The sequence below is a fragment of the Myotis myotis genome, unplaced genomic scaffold, assembly GCF_014108235.1.
Source record: "Myotis myotis isolate mMyoMyo1 unplaced genomic scaffold, mMyoMyo1.p scaffold_m19_p_5, whole genome shotgun sequence".
Classification (NCBI taxonomy): Eukaryota; Metazoa; Chordata; class Mammalia; order Chiroptera; family Vespertilionidae; genus Myotis; species Myotis myotis.
The window spans coordinates 86,871,490-86,890,727 of NW_023416357.1; the positions used below are offsets into that span (position 1 = coordinate 86,871,490).

The following is a 19,238-nucleotide window of genomic DNA, read 5'->3' on the forward strand; positions in this document are numbered from 1 at the left end:
AGGCCAGGCTGAGATGCGAGGGATTGTTAACAGGCAAGCAACGGTGAGAGTCAAGTCAGAGCTACACATCCTGTGAACCATGGTAATGAGTGAAAAATGTACTTGGAATCAAAATCCTTGGTGACATATGGACAGAAATACACCAGTCTCTCTCCTTTCAGCTTGCTAAACAAACTAACCACATAAACCTCTTTAAAAACTGTAGGTTAGCTGAGTTTTATGATCAGGACAGATTTTCAGAGCCATCCAGGATACAGTTATTTTAAAGTCAAGAAATGACTTGCTCTATGGCAACAGAGGTGGAACGGGATCCAGATCTCCTGGTGAGCAGGCCACACAGCCACTGAGGTGTCGTTTTGTGGGTTTTTCTAGCTGGGTTGGGGCAAATGGTGTGCAGACAGATGGCAGTGATTGAGGGAGGTCGTCCATCCCTCTGGGAGCCTTTGTGTTCAGGGAATGGATGACTGTACAGGAATCCTTTAACATTTTAGTCTGTAATTGAAGTGGCTAGATGTGCTCCTTTAGGGCTTGAGAATTGATGCCATAGGCAAAACCTATTCAATTTAGTTCCTTCATATCAGTTCACCCTTCATTTATACAAACCTGTTGGCCTCAGTCTGGAGTTTTCCTTCTTCTATCAAGGTATGCAAGCGATCATAGAGCTCACCAGCCTTGCGTGCCTTCTTGCGACTGATTTCATAAACAGCTGGCAAACAATAATTACTTAGCTCATTATGTTTTTGCACTTCTAACATATTCCAGGGAAGTTCTTAAATTTTTGGTGTCACTGACCACATTGGGAATCTGATGAAAGTTATGGATCTTTTCCCCACAAAAATGCCCATATGACATATACAAAAGTTTTGTATCTGGTTGAGGAGTATTTATGGACATCTGACGTCTACTCTGGACACCTCTGTGGAGAGGAGCTGGTTAGGGACATGGAACAGTGTTTTTTAAAAATATATTTTTATTGATTTCAGAGAGGAAGGGAGAGTGAGAGATAGAAACATCAATAATGAGAGAGAATCACTGATGGCTCCCTTCTGCACGCCCCCTACTGGAGATTGAGCCTGCAATCTAGGCATGAGCCCTTGACTGGAATCAAACCCGAGACCCATCAGTCTGCAGGCCAACACACTATCCACTGAGTCAAACCAACTAGGGCGGAACAGTGTTTTTGAGAACAATTGAGGATCCAGCTAAAGTTAGACACCATTGATTGGTAATGTCCCCAAGATTTCAGGTGACACAGTTTTCCCTAGGTACACTCTTGCCTGGGTGTATGGGTGCAAGAAAGAAGATGGTGAGATTGTTGAGAGACGGAGATTGCCATATTGGGGCAGTGAGGCACCATATGTATGAGTGTATATGAATTGTAGCTGTTCCTGGGAATGTGTTGGGAATAAATGAGTACCCAGAACTCACGAGTAACCAGGGGAGGTAGAGAAGGAACTTAAGAGGGCATAAAAGGGCTTAGATACCTGGGAGAGAGGCAGAGAGGAGTTGCTGGTGGCTGGAGAATATTTGGTTGGAACTGAGAAAGGGAGAGGTAAAAAGCTAGGGAGTGTGGTCACCAGATGGATTTTAGAACAGGACAGCAGGGAGTGGAGCACTTCTGTGTGGTGACAGGGTTTAGGGTGTGACCTTGTCTAGGGTGTCAGATGTTATTTATGAACCTAAAAGCTGTCCAGGATGCATGCAGAGGTGAGGGGAGAAGCCTGTAAGATGCAAGATAATCAGTTAATTTGGACAAGGGACCTCTTTGATTTTAGAGAGAGAAAAGAAAGCGCTCTGAAGTTGTTTTGCCTGGAAACTTCATTAATCTGAGAATCTTTTTTTCTTCACTTTGCTTGCTGTCTCCTACTCCCAAAAAGGCACAGGCTTGGGAATGAGACCTACCTGTTTAGAACCATTTACTCCTGGGGACCTTAGCTCAATGCCTCAGGCTTCCCAGTTTAGGTCCTGTGGCCCAGGTAATGTGCAAAAATTATTTTTGCCAAACTTTCCATTAATTGTGCTAGCTTCTGTCTGTAGAGTGGTTATAATAACACTTAACTCGATGGGGGTATTCAGTGAGATAATATGGGGACTGAGCCTGGCCCAGCACCTGTTATATCACAACTGCTCAATAACTCAGGTTTCTTTCTACTCAATGCCTTTTGTGCCCAACACCTCTGGTTCCTTGTGCTTCTGATGTGCCTTTTTCATTTGACTGGTTTGTATTCACTTTCTTGTACATTATACAAAGCAAAAACCATAACAATGACAATGAACCTAGGTTTAGGGTTCCAAGGGATGAAATAAAAGGATTATGTTCTCATGTACTCTTTATGTTAAAAATCAATGTTTAAAATAATAATTAAGCAACAAAACTTTAGTGAGATTGAAACGATGTGGTGAAAACTACCAGATTCATCGCCTGATCTTTATTAGTTGGCAGCCTGGTTTCATTTTTAGGATCAAGGAATTAAATGGATCAAGGAGGGGCTTTGATTTCCAGCATTTAGAGCTCCTAGCTTTTGGGGAGAGAAAGAGACCACGGAAATCCAGGAGCCGAAATATGCTCCTTATAATAAAATGCGTATAGGGGTGTGGGTGGACAAAGAAACTGTGACTTCGTCCGTTAGAATTTTCATAGGTAGGGAACCCACCCAGCCCACTATTGCCCTGCCAGATTCCCAAAGTAACAGGATCCAAGTCTCCAGGCCAGATTTTCCCTCTAGCCATTCCTGGCCACGCAAAGCGGAGCTGCGAGCACACAGAAAGGGATGTCTTCATCGCCAACCAGGATGGCACAAACCCGCTCGCTCGGGGAGTGCTGAGAACCAAAGGGTCCCTCCACCGCCCTTAGCAGCCAACATGACTTGACTGCCCCCATCCCGCGCGGTGCCTAGTCTCCGGGCGCCCCCACCCTTTCCGGGTGCGCGCGCAGGAGCCGGCGAGCCAGGGAGCTGTGCGCCCGGCAGCCTGCGGGCGGCGGCCGACCGGCTCTAGCGGAGGGGTATCCAGCGGCGGCGGCGGCGGCGGAGGAGCTGTTACTGCAGGGGGTCCCCTCGGCCGCGCCCCGATGCCACCTGCGCGTCCCCTCGGACTCTCCAGCGCGGGGCTGTATGGCCTGTCAGTGCCGCAGCGGAGGTATCACTGTGTCCGCCAATTAGGAGACTAGGCGTTTGGCTCCTAGGGACGCGGGACGAGCGGCGCTGCCCGTTCCGGCGTGCGGAGGTTGCGCCGCGCCAGTCCCTCCCGCCGCGCTCCCCGCCACGTTTTCGGAGGGGGGCAGAGAACTGCTGTGACTTTTGAGGTCCGACTCCTCCTTCCGGCCATCCTCCCGACGCGCCAGCCGGAGAGAGGCCAGTGTGACCGGCAGGCCCCGAAGGCTCCAGGCGTGGTGTTGGGACTTGGAACGTGTCCCGGAGCCCGCGGCTCTGAGCGCGCTGGTTAGTTTGGCGCGGGGTGGGGTGTCCCCAGGCGCAAGGGGCGGAAAGGACTTTGCGCTCTGCTCAGTGACCCACCCGCTAGTACTGCTCCCACTTTGAGAGTAATTGGGACTTGAGCGTGACTCCGGAGCCCCGAGGATGCGGGCGCCGGGCGCGGGCTTTCCTTTCCTCTGCCCGGCGTGATGAAGCGGGTTTGTGAGCGGAACAAAGGCACCCGCCCCGGGCAGCGGGTCCTGGGCTGAAGACCGCCGCGGGTCGCGGGCGCGACGGTTGCCTGCGGACTCGGGTGGTGGCTGTGCCGCCCGAGGCGAGGCGCGCTCCTCCGGGGGCGGACCACACACCCCGAGCAGGGCACCTGCGCGCCGCTCCTGCCCCAGCGCCGGGGCAGCCCCGCCTGCCGGCCCGCTGGCTACGGAGGTTCTCTGCTCCCGCAGCCCCACTCCCGGCGGCCCGAGAGCCAGCGACCGGCCACTAGCTGGTGCAGAGGAGCGGCGCCCGACCTCCGGCCCTTCCCCGAGAAGCCCAGGCGCCTGGAAGGGGCCGCGCGCCGTGGAGTACGCAGGCAGATCCGGGAGCACTTCTACACACCCAGGGCTTCCATGGGAGCGATCTGGCCCTCCCCCTGAGCGCCCTGCTCTCTCTACCGTCTTGGCTGCCGGAGCATCCACTCTGTGGGGCCGGGAGTGGCTGGGGTTCTCACCGTCCGCCGGGTGTGTGGAGTGTGAGGCTCGCACGGTCCCGGCTGCCCCGCGTCTCGCCGGAGCCGGAAAGGGCACGGGTCCGGGGCGAGGGCCGGCCGGGCGTGTTTGATGGCTTCACTGAGAAGAGTCAAAGTGCTGCTGGTGTTGAACTTGATAGCGGTGGCCGGCTTCGTGCTCTTTCTGGCCAAGTGCCGGCCCATTGCTGTGCGCAGCGGAGATGCGTTCCACGAGATTCGGCCGCGCGCCGAGGCGACCAACCTCAGCGCGCACGGCGCCAGCCCCATCCAGGACGCGGTCCTGAAGCGCCTCTCGCTGCTGGAGGATATCGTCTACCGGCAACTGAATGGTAAGGACGCGCGCCAGCGCCCACGGGGCCTCGGTAAACCGCCGGGGCCTTGCCCGCGGTGCGGGGGAGCCCACACCTCCTGGCTCCCGCGCGCTCCCTCTCCTTACCCTTTCTGCCCTGTGTTGGCCAAGAGGCCAGGGCTGCTGGAAAGAATTACCCTTAAGTTTGCTTTTATTGTGGAAACATGTCCGTACAGCTGGTTCCCGCGTTCAGGGACGTGCAGGAATCATTACCTGGCGACTAAATCCCAAGTGCAGAACCAGTCCCGTGGCCAAGCGGGACTGGAGGCGCAGGCTGACTTAGAGGAAGAAAACAGTGTTACAGTTTAGAGTTTGGTGGAGTCTGACAGGGAGGGACTTTGGTGGGCTTAAATGTTTACCAAGTCAAGGCCTCAGGTCTGGAGCTAATGCGCTTGGGTAGTAAATTGGAGGAGGCGGGCTGCACAGCTAATAATGAGACTCCTCTTCCATTTCACAGCCCAGGGGGAGGCTGCTATTAAAAACACACCTGGCTTCTCCCAGAGAAGTGCCTGAGGGCGATGTTGAAGTTCTTCGTGGGTTGAGGAAACAGGTTTTTATAGTGTAAAGCGAGGTGTGCCATCCAATTACAGCAGGTCCTCCAATAACTTGGATTCGTTCAACCTCATTTCCTAAAACGTTGATGAGATGCTGAAGAAACTTAGCTCTTGCTCATATCAATTAGCCTGTGGTAAAATTGGTTATGCCAGTCTTCTTAAAGTCATAGGATCTATCCAGTACTTGAAGTGATGACTTACTGTATCTGTCCCATCTAAAATGTTCTCTTCAGTGCTTTAGGAGAAGAGAGAGATTCAGTGTGCTCTGGTCCCATCTGGTCCAGGGACTGATAAGTCATTGTACACTTGTTATCCCCCAGGTCAGATTGAGAATTCCCTATTCCAGTACAGGCAGCTCTCCAGGGCTTGCATAGCTGCTGTCTAAGGCAGATCTAAGGCTGCCACCTCCCTTTCTGAGCTTCTAACACATGTTCTCATGGTAGTTCCAGAATTAGAGATAATCATAAAGATAATGATTACAGTAATTGGTGGAATTCTTGCTGTGCAGAGATGTCATAAGTGAGTTGGATTCCATCCCCATATCAGACATGAGAAAAGAAGGCTCGGAGAGTTTAACTAAGTTGCCTGGTGTCCTGTAGCTAGTCAGCGGTAGGGTCCGGAATCAGAACCCCTTGTCGGGTTGACCACAGAGCCGATGTTCTTGACAACTTCTATCTCCCGTCTCTTCCTAATTATAAGGAGTTTTAAGTATGATGACAAGAAGATTCTACGTTAGGAAGAACTGACTCCATTGTCTTCCCTGCAATTAGAGTGAGAGACCAGGCTGGTGACAGGGAGAAGAATGACACCAGACTGCTCTCTTCCTGTTTTCCAAAGATCCTTTCTGGGTCCTTCCGGGTGGGATGTGGGCAGATCTCTGAAAGAATGGTCTCCGCCGTATCATTCATCAAGTACCCAGGGTCCTTCAACTTACCTGTGCAGTGGGAAGCTGCAATCCTCCCAACCCCCACAGACATTGTGGCCTGGCTGTCCATATGGCCTGCTGTGCAGTCATGCAGGAGCTCGTCTCCTGAGTGTCAAAAAATCAAGGCACAGAATGAAACAAAACCCACAGTTCATTTCTGGAGGAATGAGAAGCTTATGGGGCGGGCCTTATTATTCTGCACAGATACCTGCCGTAGCTGTACCCATAGGACCCCAAAGAGAGAGTGCAACTTAGCCCGAGCTCCCTCACTGTCCAGCTGCACTCAGGGACACTAGTCATTTCAGTATTGGTTTTAATTAGGAAACTTGATGTGATATAGTCATGCATCCCTCAATATCCCAAATAGGAAGAATAAAATTCCAAATGGTATTGACTAAATGCTACAGACACGCAGGGCTCATTTAGTCTTTACCGCAACCCTAGGAGATAGGAGCTCTCACCCCACTCCAGATAGCTTGCTTACAGTCAGTCACCCAGTCAGGGGCTTGTAGAGCTGGGACTTGAACGCAGATACTTTGGTTCCGGAATTGAGGTTCTTAGTTGTTGCACCAGTGAGTCTCAGTCTTTGGTGTGCCTTAAAGAGCACACAGAGGGCCCGTTAAGACACATTTCTGGGCCCCACCATCAGAGTCTCTGATTCAGTAGGTCTGGGGTGAGGGACTGAGACTTTGCATCTCTGACAAGCTTGTGGCCTGGCCCCTGGTCCTCTGCCCTCTACTCTACTGCCCACACCAAGCAAAGCAGAAAGGAAAAACCATTTGCGTGCCAACACCCAGTGGGGGTGGGGTCTTCTGAGAAGACAAGAGCTTGCTTCGGATGGGCTGAGGGTCTGGCTTCTGCCCTGCCAGCAACTCCATGGGGGAGAGTGGGGGTGTCCTGGGCTTGGGACTGGTTGGGTCAGGTGCCAGGGGTGGGAAGGCTGAGTTTTCTTGACTTGCAGTTTCCAAGGAAGAGCTGGAAGGAGAGCAGGGTTGAGATCTTGTCCTGGGCAAGCCAAGAATTCAAGCTGCAACTAGGTAGATGTTATCCTCCTGGCTGCAGAGTGTAATTTGTAGTGACATGAAGCCTGGAGGAGGAGAGCAGGGAAAGTTGTGATATGGAAGGAACCCACCCCTCTCCACCCCACCCTTCAGCACTCCCTCCTCTGCCTGGCTTGTTTTGGGTACTGGTGTCCCCCCTGCTGATGTGCTAGGCCTGCAGGGGCCACCTGCTGCAGTGGGGGCTGGTGAAGGGAGGAGAGGTTTCCCAGTGCCTGGGTGATGGGGCCTGTATTGCTGTGTCCGTTTGCTTTGTAGCCTGTTCCACCCCTTCCTACTGAAGGAGGAGAGGGAAACCTTGACTTTGGCATTCTTTATTCCTCAGGATTATGGGGGGCCTGGGAGAGCCTGGCATGGGGCATACAGTAGGAACAAGGCCACTTGGATCCAGCCCCTTGGGTACAGAGTGAGCTGGTATTTTAAAGGTTGCCATATTTCTCAAACCTTTTCTGTGGACTCTTAGGAGGTCCCAGCAGGAGGGACTCCTGGAGGGCTCCAGCCACCCCTGGTGCTCTCTCACTCATAAGACAGGTTTCCTTGGGGTTCTGACAGGCCCCCCCCGGGCTGGGGCACCTAGATGACCCAGACATCCTCAGGATTTATCTCTCTGCCAAGACTCTTGGTACCAAGGTTTCGAATCCTGCCTTTTGAAAAGCAGTTACAGGTTGTAGTTGTTAATGTTTATGTTTTTCTTAATGCAGGCTGAAGAGGCCATTTTAAAGTGACAGTGGAGATGCTGGTGTGGAGGAAAGAGCACACAGAGATGAATTAGCGTTTTCCCTCCAGATTCTTTCTTGTATCTGCTCTCCCATTCTTCCCGTGAGGCCCCATTGTTGACCCTGGCCTTTACAGCAGTACCCACTAACCCAGTGCCCTGCCTCTGGTCTCTCACCCCTCTCTTCCACTGAGCATGCGTAGTTCCAGCTATCCGAGTGGAAAGCACCATCTGTAAAGGTCCCACACCTTCCAGGGGCTCTCCGTTTCCTGAGGGGTCATGGTCAGGTGTGGAGGCTGACAGCCAGGGCCTGCCACAGCCTGCTCCAGTCCTCATCGCCCACGTTCCCATCCCTGCTCAGGGTCCTCTGCCTCCTTGAGCCAGGCTGATCCACTTGCTGCAGTGCCTCTCAATTGCCTTCAGATTGTAGCCTCCACATTTCAGTCCCAGTCTTGAGAAGTGCTAGGTATCCTGGTTTGCTCTCTCTGCCCCTTTCTACATTCCTTCTTTAAAGCTTGGCTCAAGGTCATGAGCTGGGGGATGGGGAACTTGTGCCAGGCCACATAGTCTGAGCTCTTCCTGCTCCGAGTTGCCTGAAGCTTTGTTGTCAGTGACCTTTGTACCATATTTTGGATTTTTTAATACCACCTCTATCCTGTCACTGTCAAGCCTGACCCACATAAACTCATGTGGGATCCTCATTGCTTTCTCTCTTTACCTGTATGTGGTGGCCTTAGAGTCCACCTCTTGGGGGCATACATAATGATCCTTAGTTCCTGAATGACTGCATAGAGCAGAGCACTGGCTTCTGTAGCTCTGTCTTGATGTCTCTGTGCTTTGGACCATCATGCTAAGCCATTGAGATTTTGGAGCTTATCTGTTACGGCAGCTAGTGGTAATTACTGTAATTTGATTGGGCAGGGTTAGAACACTTGTTTCCCTAAGTGACAGACCACACTATCTACTGTAGGTTTCTGTCCTCAGTTAATAGGATCAGCATCTGCCATAGCATCTTGACCATAATGTGGGCACCTAAGGTCTATTGGTTGATTGATTGGATGTGAGCTAGTTTTAGGAGGTAATTGATATCCATAGAGGAAATAACCTCAACACTGTAAAGGCTGAGTTGGGTTGGGTAGATGTGGTGAGGGGAAGGGGCTGGGAAGACTTAGCTGGGGAGACTGCGTGTGAGGAGCCATCTTGCCTGCCTGTACCATCTTGCCTGCCTGTACCTTCTTTCCTGCCTGTACCATCTTGCCAGCCTGTACCACCTTGCCTGCCTGTACCATCTTGAGGCTTCTCTGGTCCTTAACCATCTTGTCTGAAGGGCACCCAGTCCTTCTGAGGAGCTTGGAAGTGAAGCAGTCAGCCAGGTTAGGGAGCAGCATGTTTTAGTATGTTTTCTTTGAATATGCAATTTTTATAACATGAATATTGTTTTATGTTTCTTTTTCTGTAAAGTAAAATTAATTCATATTGTAGAAAATTTGGAGAAGCAGAATAAGTTCATACAGAATGTGTTAAAATATTTTTTAAAATGGCAACATGGTGGTTTTGTAGCAGCATTAGGAAAATGGACCCAGGGACAGGCAGGTTTCTTGTTAGATTCCGATATAACTCTGTCCATGACTTTTGGCTTTCTATCATCCTCTGAGGAAGTTACTTATTTCTCTCATTTTGGAGCCAAGAAAGGTGAGAAATTGATAGGATGTGACTTAGCCTGGATGAACAGCCAGTGAAGGGCAGACAAGATTCTTGAATACCCCTCTCCTTGTTCCCAGTCCAGCACCTCCTGAGGAGTCAGGGGAAGACAGTGGAGGGGTGTGGTGTTTCACTTGCCCCACACAAGCAAGCCCTGAGCTCTGGCCGGTGACCCTGTCCCTCATCAGAGCCCCTGTGCAATGAATTAGAAAGACACATGTCACTGCTTCGTTCAGTAAGCCCAGGGCAGCTCTGTCGTAAGTGGAAATTCAATCGATTCAGGTTAGGTTCCAAATTTAGATTTCAGAAGGATATTGAATAGAAGCAGGGTTGCTTGAAGAAATTGAAAATCTTTGTGGGAATGGAGAAAAGTCAGAATTACCTGTCCTACTCCTGCCCCCAAGCCACATAGGCAGACGGGGCCAGAGTCTGAGCTGCAGAAAAACAAATAACCAGATAACCAGGTGCAGCCCATGCAGCCTGATACATAAGCCAAACCCTCCAGACAGGGAAAGCGAGTTGGTGCAGAGAGACAGAGGTAGAGATTTGCTGGACAGGCATCCAGGGTGGGGTCAGAAAGAGAGGGATGGTGTTTGAAAGCTTCTGCTCATGAGACCAGAGCTGGCCCACAGCTGTTTCCTCTTTCCTGCCAGGATATAGATGTGGTCCTATAGACTACCGAGCTGGATGGTGCCAGCGTTTCCTATGAGAAGGAAGTCACGGAGGACCAGAGGGCCATGGTGGTATGAAAATCCATCACTACAATGAGCATCAGCAGGAAAACAGGGCAGTGCGTGCCTCCACGTTCTGCCTGCAGGCCCTCAGCAGGGCTCTGTGGCAGCCTGTGGCCAGGTGTGGGGAAGGCTCTGTTAAGGGAGCCAGGGCCTGGGTGCTGGAGGGAGGCTCTCTTTATTTACCACCAACAGACTGATAGTGTCTGGTGGCAGCAGGTCCCTCCAGAGAGATGGGGAACGCAGTTCTTGGACAGCCCTCAGATGCAGGCACATCGTATTGGCTAGTGTGTGTGCTGCAGGCGTCTTCCCGGGGGGCGGGGGGCAGGAGGGGGTGGGGGCGCTGCTGCCTGCCCAGCCCATCAGTATCCAGGAGAGGCCGCCAGTGTCATTCTCTAGGAGGAAATCCAACCCCCTGACCTTTGGTGTTGCCAAATTGGAAGTGTCCTTTGTGGACAGGAAGAAGGCTCAGTAATTAGAGCTAACAGTGACACGGGGAAGGAGGGATGTGGGCACAGCGAGGCCCATATCAAATGGAGAGAGGACCTAAGATTAGACAGTCCTTAAGAATAAAATATTAGAAGGAAGGTTGTTGGGCACCAGACAGACTGGGTTTGGATTCTGTTGCAACCTTGGGTGGATCACTTCACCTCTCCACTGTGCAGTGGGGTTGTTCTAAGTCAGGATGAATCGGGATTCAAAATGACCAGCAAGAGCCATAGGGCCAGATGCCTAGCAGCTGGGACAGTGCCAACTGCTTGAAGGTAGGGACCTTGCGTGCCTGCTTCCTGTCAGATCCCTGATGCTGGGAACTGCTTTGGCTCATAGTAGGTGCTTAGCAAATCTTCCTGGAATGAATGCGTGAAAGCTAGCACTGCGTTGTGGCAGAGTGTGATCATTGCCATCTGGGATAGAAATGTCAAGAGGGGTAAGAGGAGGTCCTTTCCCTTTGACTTGCTTAGACTCTGAATTAACTTGAGATCCTTCTCTCTTTGTATGTGTTTGAGGCTGAGCTCTCTTTCCTTCTCCTTTCTAACCCCCTCAACCCCCAACACACCTCCTCTGCTTAAAATGATGTTGCCTTTGGGTGATCACTTTTGAGGCCTAAGAGAAGAAATGTTAGCCTATACGTGTCAAGTCCCGTTACAGAGCACGCGGGCCCTTCACGTCTGTTAGCGAGCCCTGCCCCACTGCTAGGTGTGGGCTGGAATTACAGAGAGGTGCAGACACTATGCCCAACTAGACGCTGTGGTCTAGTTGGAAAGATAGGTTTGTAGGATATACTAGGTCCCAGAAGAATATTAGAACGAGTATGGGAAGGGTGAGGTTTGAACTTATACACAGTAGGTGCTTAACCAATGAGTGTTGAACAGGAGAACTCAGCAGTTTTGACACATGAATCATAGGAGACAAAGTAGTGAGGCCACCTGGGGACCTGATGTTGGGGTTCAGTGTATGTGCACAGGTGGGACAGTGGTTAGAACACAGGAGTGGCTGTAAAGTGCTGGCTGTAAAGGCCCAGCTGAGCCTCTGTTTCAGGACTCAACCAGCTTTTGACCTTCAGTGATTCCAGGTGCACCTCACTTCAGAGCCCCCTCCTTGGCCATAACCCAAGCTAAGAGTTAGCACCTAGAACTGCTGATTTGGAAAATCTAAATCATCCCTCAGGAACTTTGACCTGAGTGCTCCCCTCCAGCTTGCCAACCCCGCCCCCAACTTCATGAAGGCACCCAGCCCCCCAGCCATACTCTTTCTCTAGCTCCAGTGGCTCCATCCTTCCATGTTCAGCCTGGACAGCCCATCCCATGGTGAGCCTGGCAGGAGTTTCCTTGCCAACTCCTCCAGGGTCCTCACCTCTGTGTCCTCTCCTCCATCCACACAGTGATGCTCTAATGAGCTTAGGAAAACGGACCTAGGGACAGGCAGGATTCTTGTTAGATTCCTATGTGACGCTGTACATGACTTTTGGCTTCCTATCATCCTCTGAGGAAGTTATTCCAGGGGAAGGCCCACCTCATGGCAGGGGTTGGCACCTGGACGATGCACGCTCTGCGGGCTTAGCGGGCTTAGCTAATGATAGGTTTCGCTTTCTGTCCGCCATGCCTTCCCCAGCCACAGAGGAGTGGGTGGTGGGAGGGTTCTGTGGGAGACCCTGGTGATGAGAGCAGAGCCATTGTCTCCAAACCAAGCTTTGTCCCAGCTGTGGCTGCTGCAACCACCACATTGGGTCTGCCTTCTGAGGCTACTGCCAGGCATCTGGGTCCTCCTGCCCCTTCTGGATTCTTCTCTCATGTCATGTTGCAGGGCAGGACCTGCCTCCTCAGCAGCTGCTGAGGGATCAGAAGAGGGAACTCAGAAGTTCAGGGGAGTCAACTCCCATGGGGTAGCCTTTGACCAGGGGTAATAGCTACAAAAAAGCAGATAAATTGTCACATCTCCCTAAACAGGATACCCACCCACCCTCTCTCCCTCTCTCCCTCCCTCTCCCCCTTTCCTCCCTCATTCCCTCTGTTGTTCCCTTTCTTTCTCCCTCCTTTCCCGATGCCTGTAATACTTTTAGAAAAAAATGCAGGACTCACTTGGTTGAAAGACCATCCTCTGCCTTCATTATTGCTCCTCTCAGGTCTTTAGACCATGCTGACATGTGGATGACAATCGGCTTAGCCACTGATAGAGAAGTTTTTGCTTTTAATAATGTTCCTGTCATTGCCGAGCCTCAGCCTCGCATGCATGAGTAATAAACCTCTGCCGTAATTACAGGCGGCCGCATCCAGACACCGGCACACGAGCGTGCTGACAGTTAATAGGGAGCAGGGTTCCACAAGGGCCTCCTTCCATCCCAGTCTCAGATACAGCGGCTAATTGTGTGATTAGTGTTCACCGAGGGGTGTATTATGGTTATGCATGGCTTGTTAGGTGCTGTCCCTTCCTGGTTGAAAAAGTACTAACTAAACGGTCAGGAAATCAGGGTTCCAGTTCTACTCTGTTTCTGACCAAAGCTCATGCATGTAAACATGAGAGCTACATGACTTCAGGGTCCGTTAACTATCAGATTATGAATATTATGCCTCTACCCATCTTATTAAAACCTCATGCATTCTCCAAGGACCGGATTCTGAAACCCTTTCTTCCCTGAAACCTTCCCTGGCCACCTTGTCATAATTAATTGTTCCTTCTCTGAACTTTAGACTATACTTTGCATGGGTCTCCTTTTAGCCTTTGTTGATCTGTGCCTTGCATTATAATGAATTGTTTACATGGTCGGACCCAATAGTTTGCAAGAGAGTAGATTTTATTCATTTTTTAAAATCCCTCTATAGGTCATTTAGGAATTAATTCACCAGCAGGTAGCTTTTTCTCACTTAAGCCCAGAAGTAGGGGCAGGATTGACCCAAAGTCATGAGGTCATTATGATGATATTATAACATAATTTCTCTTGATCTGTTCTTCATGGTTACAAGAAGGCTGCTATAGTTCCAGTCATTGCATCTTTATACAGCGTAGGAATTATTATACCACTGGCCGTATCTTCTATTGTTTAATCAGAAAAGAAAATCTTTTTCAGAAGTGTCCCTGGGCAGGCTTCCATGTGTAGTTGAGAAAATAGTCACATGACCAACCTTCAAGAAAATAGCTGCTTTCCAGAGAAAGTAAGTGTGGTGGAGGCAAAAGAGGAAGGAAGAAATAGTATTTGCATTGGGAATGCACATCTTCTCTACACCCCCCATTACATTTTTAATGAATATTAAAATGAAGCAAGATTCTGCTACAAGGACTTGAATTAACTAGGACATTCAATTCCTTGGGCATTCTGGTTAACTTGGATTTGACTTGAAGACATCTCATAGAGTGAAACTGCCATGAATATAACCATGTTTTGTCAGTGATAGATGCACATTTGTTACATCTCTGAAGTTGAGATCCATTTTATGATCAATGGTGTGTCATATTTTAGTTGGTAGCATTTTTTCCTTTATGGGTATATAAAAATGGTACAACCTACAGTTGAAGGCATTTTAGATTCAATGAAATACAATACAAGATATTTATACACATACATGTATACCATAGTTTATTATATATAGTGTTTGTATTGAGCAAGTGTTTCATGGTACTTAATTCTACATGAGACCTACTTATACTATTATACCCATTTTATACCATAAAAAAAGCCTTGTCCTCTACCTTCAAGGAAGTTCAAACTACATTTCTACACTGCACAATCAACCCCGGGCCTGTGGCACAATCAGAGTGGTGAACAGCATGAGAAGAAGGGTGCCAAGGGGCTTACCCTCTGACACAAAGGAACCACACTGGCCATCTGCATTAGCTATGTGTTGATATGCGGAAGCTGAAACTCTGAGAAATAAATAAGGTGTCCAGAGACATGGTTGAATAATTACAATTACTGTTGCCTGACAATAAGCTTTTATTTATTTTAATGCAAGTGCCTGCCACTAAGCTTTAGCTTGCCCAGGCATCCATTTCATAGACATCCATCATGAATAAACATATTGACAACTACACAACTAGATAAAGAGCCAGGCAGCACGCCCCCCCCCCCCCCCCCCGCAACCCCCCATCCCCAATCTGGCCACCTAGAGCTTTTCCTCTTTTGGAAAGCTCTAGGTAACCAGATAACTGACCTGAGTGACCCTGCTTTTCCTTTCCTGCACTATCATTCCCAATTTTATGTTTTAAACTCACCAATAAAGAATGAATTTACAGAACCCTAGGTACCCCAACCTTGATCCCAGTAAAGACAGAGCCCCAGGCCTGCTCTCTTGTCTCCCTATTCGAACTTGCTGTGTGCCCTGGGGTGTATACCCTTCAGGACTTGTGAGTAATAACCTTGTTGGTTTTTCAAAGTTCCCTTCTTGCACTCATAATAAGAACCCCAAGGGCCAGCCCAGCCTCAGCATTGGCTCTGATCAGGGAAATGTCTGTGGGGGCTGCAGCTAGTAGTAGGGGCTCAGGTGAGCGCTCCTAGGCATTTCTGGCTGATAGCATCACTATCCTTAGACTGATACTGACCCAAAACAGGCACCTACCAGCTGCCTCTGTGGGTCTTCCTTTGTGAAGTTGGTACTCGCTGACTGCTGGGAGAGGGTCTCAGTCCTCATCAGCATCGGCAGCGAGTCTGGGGATTGGAGAGGGGCACACATGGGGATGCAGTGACAGGATGGTGGCAGGGAACCTCACTTCCCTCAGGTTTAGCAGTTACTAGTGTGTAAGGTTGTAAAGCTGTTCATTCTTGGCCTCTAAATTATGCTGTGTGAGCTTTAAATCCAGCCCATAACTAGAACAAAATATGAGAAAAGTGAAATTGATATTAAGTTAACTAAAAGGCTTTGCTTATATTTGCAAGGAAATTAGCACAGCAGGAGTGCTGACAAGAGCACATTGTTAATTTCTTCTTCATTTGGGCAACTCTCAGCAGGCCTAAGGCAAGCTTTGTTCTTGGCTTCAGCCCTGTGCCCTCCCTACAATCAGATATGCGCTGTATTGGTATCATGGTAGCTTTAATTGGGTATGATCCAGTATAAGCTTGTAATGGTCATATTTTCAATGGATACCAAGCCTTACATAGGAACCACACCATCCACCTGAGGGTTCAGGCCCGAGACGTGTGTGTAGGGGGCTTTAGAGGTTATACCAATACATAGCTAATGCAGATGGCCAGTGCGGTTCCTTTGTGTCAGAGGGTAAGCCCCTTGGCACCCTTCTTCTCATGCTGTTCACCACTCTGATCTGTGCCACAGACCCCGGGGTTGATTGCGCAGTGTAGAAATGTAGTTTGAACTTCCTTGAAGGTAAAGGATCAGGCTTTTTTATGGTATCGTTTATACCAGATCAGATCCTCGATTAGGGAGGCTGACATCAGGCAGTAGAGAGCTACCCTTGTCTCTAGTTGGGGTGGCAGAGGCAACGGTGTATTCACCGTGGATTTTTCCTCTTTGGCACAGAGATAATCTTTAGTCTGCCCCGTAGTTAGGTGTGGCTATGTGATATGACTAACTTCTGGGCAGTGGAAGATGGGTGAAGTGATGTTTGCCATTGTCAGGCCTGGCCCACATAAACTCCTGTGGGGTCCTCCATATCTTTACCTTTACCTTTACCTTTCTGGGGTGGTCTTGGAGTCCACATACAAAATGATCCTTAGTCCCTGAGTGACTGCATGGAGCAGAGCACTGTCCTCCTTAGCTCTGTCTTGATGTCTCTGTGCATTAGACCATCATGCTAAGCCATTGAGATTTTGGAGCTTATCTGTTAACAGCAGCTAGTGTTAATTATCCTGACTAATTTGATGAGGCAGGGTTAGAACACTTGTCTACCTAAGCAACAGGCCTGTCTATCTACTGTAGGTTTCTGTCCTTGATTAGGATGATCAGCAGATACTGAGTGAACTAAACAATAAGTGAGGTTGGGTAAGGTAGTTAGCTTGAAGGCCCACTGGTTCCAGACCAGCTTTTCTATTTGCTCTACTGTTGGCTTTAAGAAAATAATCTTATGTCCCAGTATTCCATTGTTCTATTTACAGAATGATGGAATGCTTGTGATCATACCCTACTTATGTTCCATGTTGGAGATGGGGGTTAAGTATTGAAACATAGCTAAGTTGTTTGCAATTATAAACCACTAAATAATATATACATCGTCCTTACTACAGCTTCTGCTGATGGGAATGGCATTTTTCAAGATGAGACAAACTGAAAAGGTTAGTTTAAGAATTAGCAATTTAAAAAAAAAAACCATGATCTTTGCTGCCACTGCATTTTAAATCATGCAAACATTTATGTTTGTGCCAAAGTCGCACAGTTTCCTTTAGAGCAATTACTGAAATGCATTCACAAGATAAAAATGTAGTTCGGGAAGAATATTTAAGAGCTCTTTAATGATGTTAAAACTTTGCTAATTTGCCAAGTTGTTCTAAAATCCACTTCAGTGTTGCTTCCTGCCTCCACATCTTCCAGCCGTTGAACTGATTCCAAGAGATTTGAAGAAAGGGGCTGAGAATACTATTAAAACACACAAATCTTATGAAATAACTTTTCTAGAGCTCCCCTCTCCCCCTTCATTAGCTGAAGGTGGACACTTAGGAAGATACAAGAACCCTTGGGCTGTGTTTACTTGAACAGAGCAGTTTGGGAGAAAACAAAAGCTAAACAGCAGGTACTAATGGGTGGTTTGAATTAAACTCTTGTCTGTTGCTACTCTCCAGTAGCCTTTACACATAGATACTTGGGGAGGAGTAGGCTTTTCTCATTTCTTCTCATCCTCCTCACTCAGATCTCCCATCACTACTCTGTGGGTGCTCCAGCTCCCTCTTCAGGGCTCTGAGAACCCCAGGCCACTGGGGATCCATATCTGTCCTTCCTCTTCTTCACAAGAAAGGACCAGTGTTCATGATGCACGTTTTCATTAGGGTGTACGTTCATGGGTATCTCTCAGGGATGGTTGGGTTGAAAGCCTAATCTTCGTTAGAGAAAGTTCCATAGCATTGAATTCCAGACAAGAGCCAGAGACTGCAGCCCTGGTCTGCTGCCAGAGAGATCTCCCTAACCAGCTGACCTCCAGGGAGCGCCATACAGTGGCCTGAGGGCGGGCTTTCACATTAGAGACAGGGAATTTCAAACTTCCTTTGACTACCTAAAGCCAAGCCAAAGCTTGGATTTGGAGCAACTCACATAACATTGCTGAGCTCCCGTTTACCCATCTGGAAGATGGCAGCTGCTCTTAGGAGTATGATGAAGACTGTGCAAGATGATATTTTTAGAATGTTTTGAAGTGTGCCTGTAAATAATAAGAACATGCTGATAAATGGTTTTATTAATACTATAGCAGTGGTAGACAGCTTCTTGGAACAAGACCTTTAATCCCCCTGCCCACCCCTCCAGGACTAAGTTTTCTCCCTGTGAAATCTAGACAAGATCTAAAGCGTTTTCAACTTCTGTAATTTTGTAGATCCGATCGGTAGAGGTGATGATTCAAAGAGTGTCTTTTCCTATAAACAATGGCTGGCCAAGACTGGTCAGATTTGCATCTTTTGGCAGCAATAAAAAGTTCAGTCTAAAGGAATGAGAAATGATTTTCCTAGGCGTGGTGGTTTAAAAACATGTCTGTAAATTCTTTGACACTATTCCCAGTAAAAGGTAGAGTTTAATTCCCCTCCCATTGATTATTATGGGCTGGCCTTAATGACTTGCTTCTGGTGGATAGGATTTAATGGAAATGATGCAGCCTGACTTCTGAGGCTGGACCGTAAAGGGGGATGGAGTCTGGAGAGGTGCATCTTTGAAGGTTTAAGTCACCATGTCAGAAGTCAGGAGAGAGAGAGGGAGAGAGAGAGAGAGAAAGAGAGAGAGAGAGAGGAAGAACAAGAAGGAGGAGGAGGAGGAGGAGGAGGAGGAGGAGGAGGAGGAGGAGGGAGGAGGAAGAAGGAGGAAGAAGGAGGAAGAAGAAGAGTGAAGAAGGGGGAAGAAGGGGCAAGAAGGGGGAAGAAGGGGGAAGAAGGGGGAAGAAGAGCTTCTTTAGCTAAATATATAGATACATGTGTCCAAGAAGTCTTAGTTGTTCCTTAGTTGTTTTTGTCTTCCCAGTGTAGGTCCCAGACATGTGAGTAAGTGAGCTTCAGTCCACCCCACCCACCCACCACTGCCCTGGAGTCTCTTCAGTTGGCGCCAAGTGGAACAGAGAGGAGCTGTCCCACCCCAAGCCCTGCCCAAATTGCAGGATTCATGAGTTAAAGAAATGTAGTTGTTCTTTAAAAGAACAACTAACTTTTGGGGTGGTTTGGTATATAACAATAAATTCCTGTTTATTAATAAAGTGGTGTTTTTCCTCCTAACCATAAGAAATGGGTTCCTGATGCTGATGCTGATGCTGATGATAACAGTGCTAATAGTAATAAATATAACAATAGCTAACATTTATTGTGCAATTCCTTAAAATACCCAGCACTGTGCTAAAGACTTTATATGGGTGTAAAAGTGAGCAATGAATATTTTTTTCCAAGTCTTGGGTTTATACATCACCAGTAGGCTATG

General features: G+C 48.7%; 1 protein-coding gene across 3 annotated transcripts in view; it reads left to right on the forward strand.

Moving 5' to 3' along the window:
- Nucleotides 1-4,108: 4,108 nt before the first annotated feature.
- GALNT17 (polypeptide N-acetylgalactosaminyltransferase 17) overlaps nt 4,109-19,238 on the forward strand; it is a 423,223-nt gene continuing 408,093 nt past the window's right edge. For 2 of the 3 annotated variants that reach the window (XM_036310766.1, XM_036310767.1), the window contains exon 1: nt 4,109-4,487. In XM_036310766.1, the coding sequence (XP_036166659.1) occupies nt 4,250-4,487 (238 nt within the window). In that variant the 5' untranslated portion in view covers nt 4,109-4,249. The remainder of the gene's footprint in view (nt 4,488-19,238) is intronic. The other variant, XM_036310768.1, reaches the window with a different exon arrangement.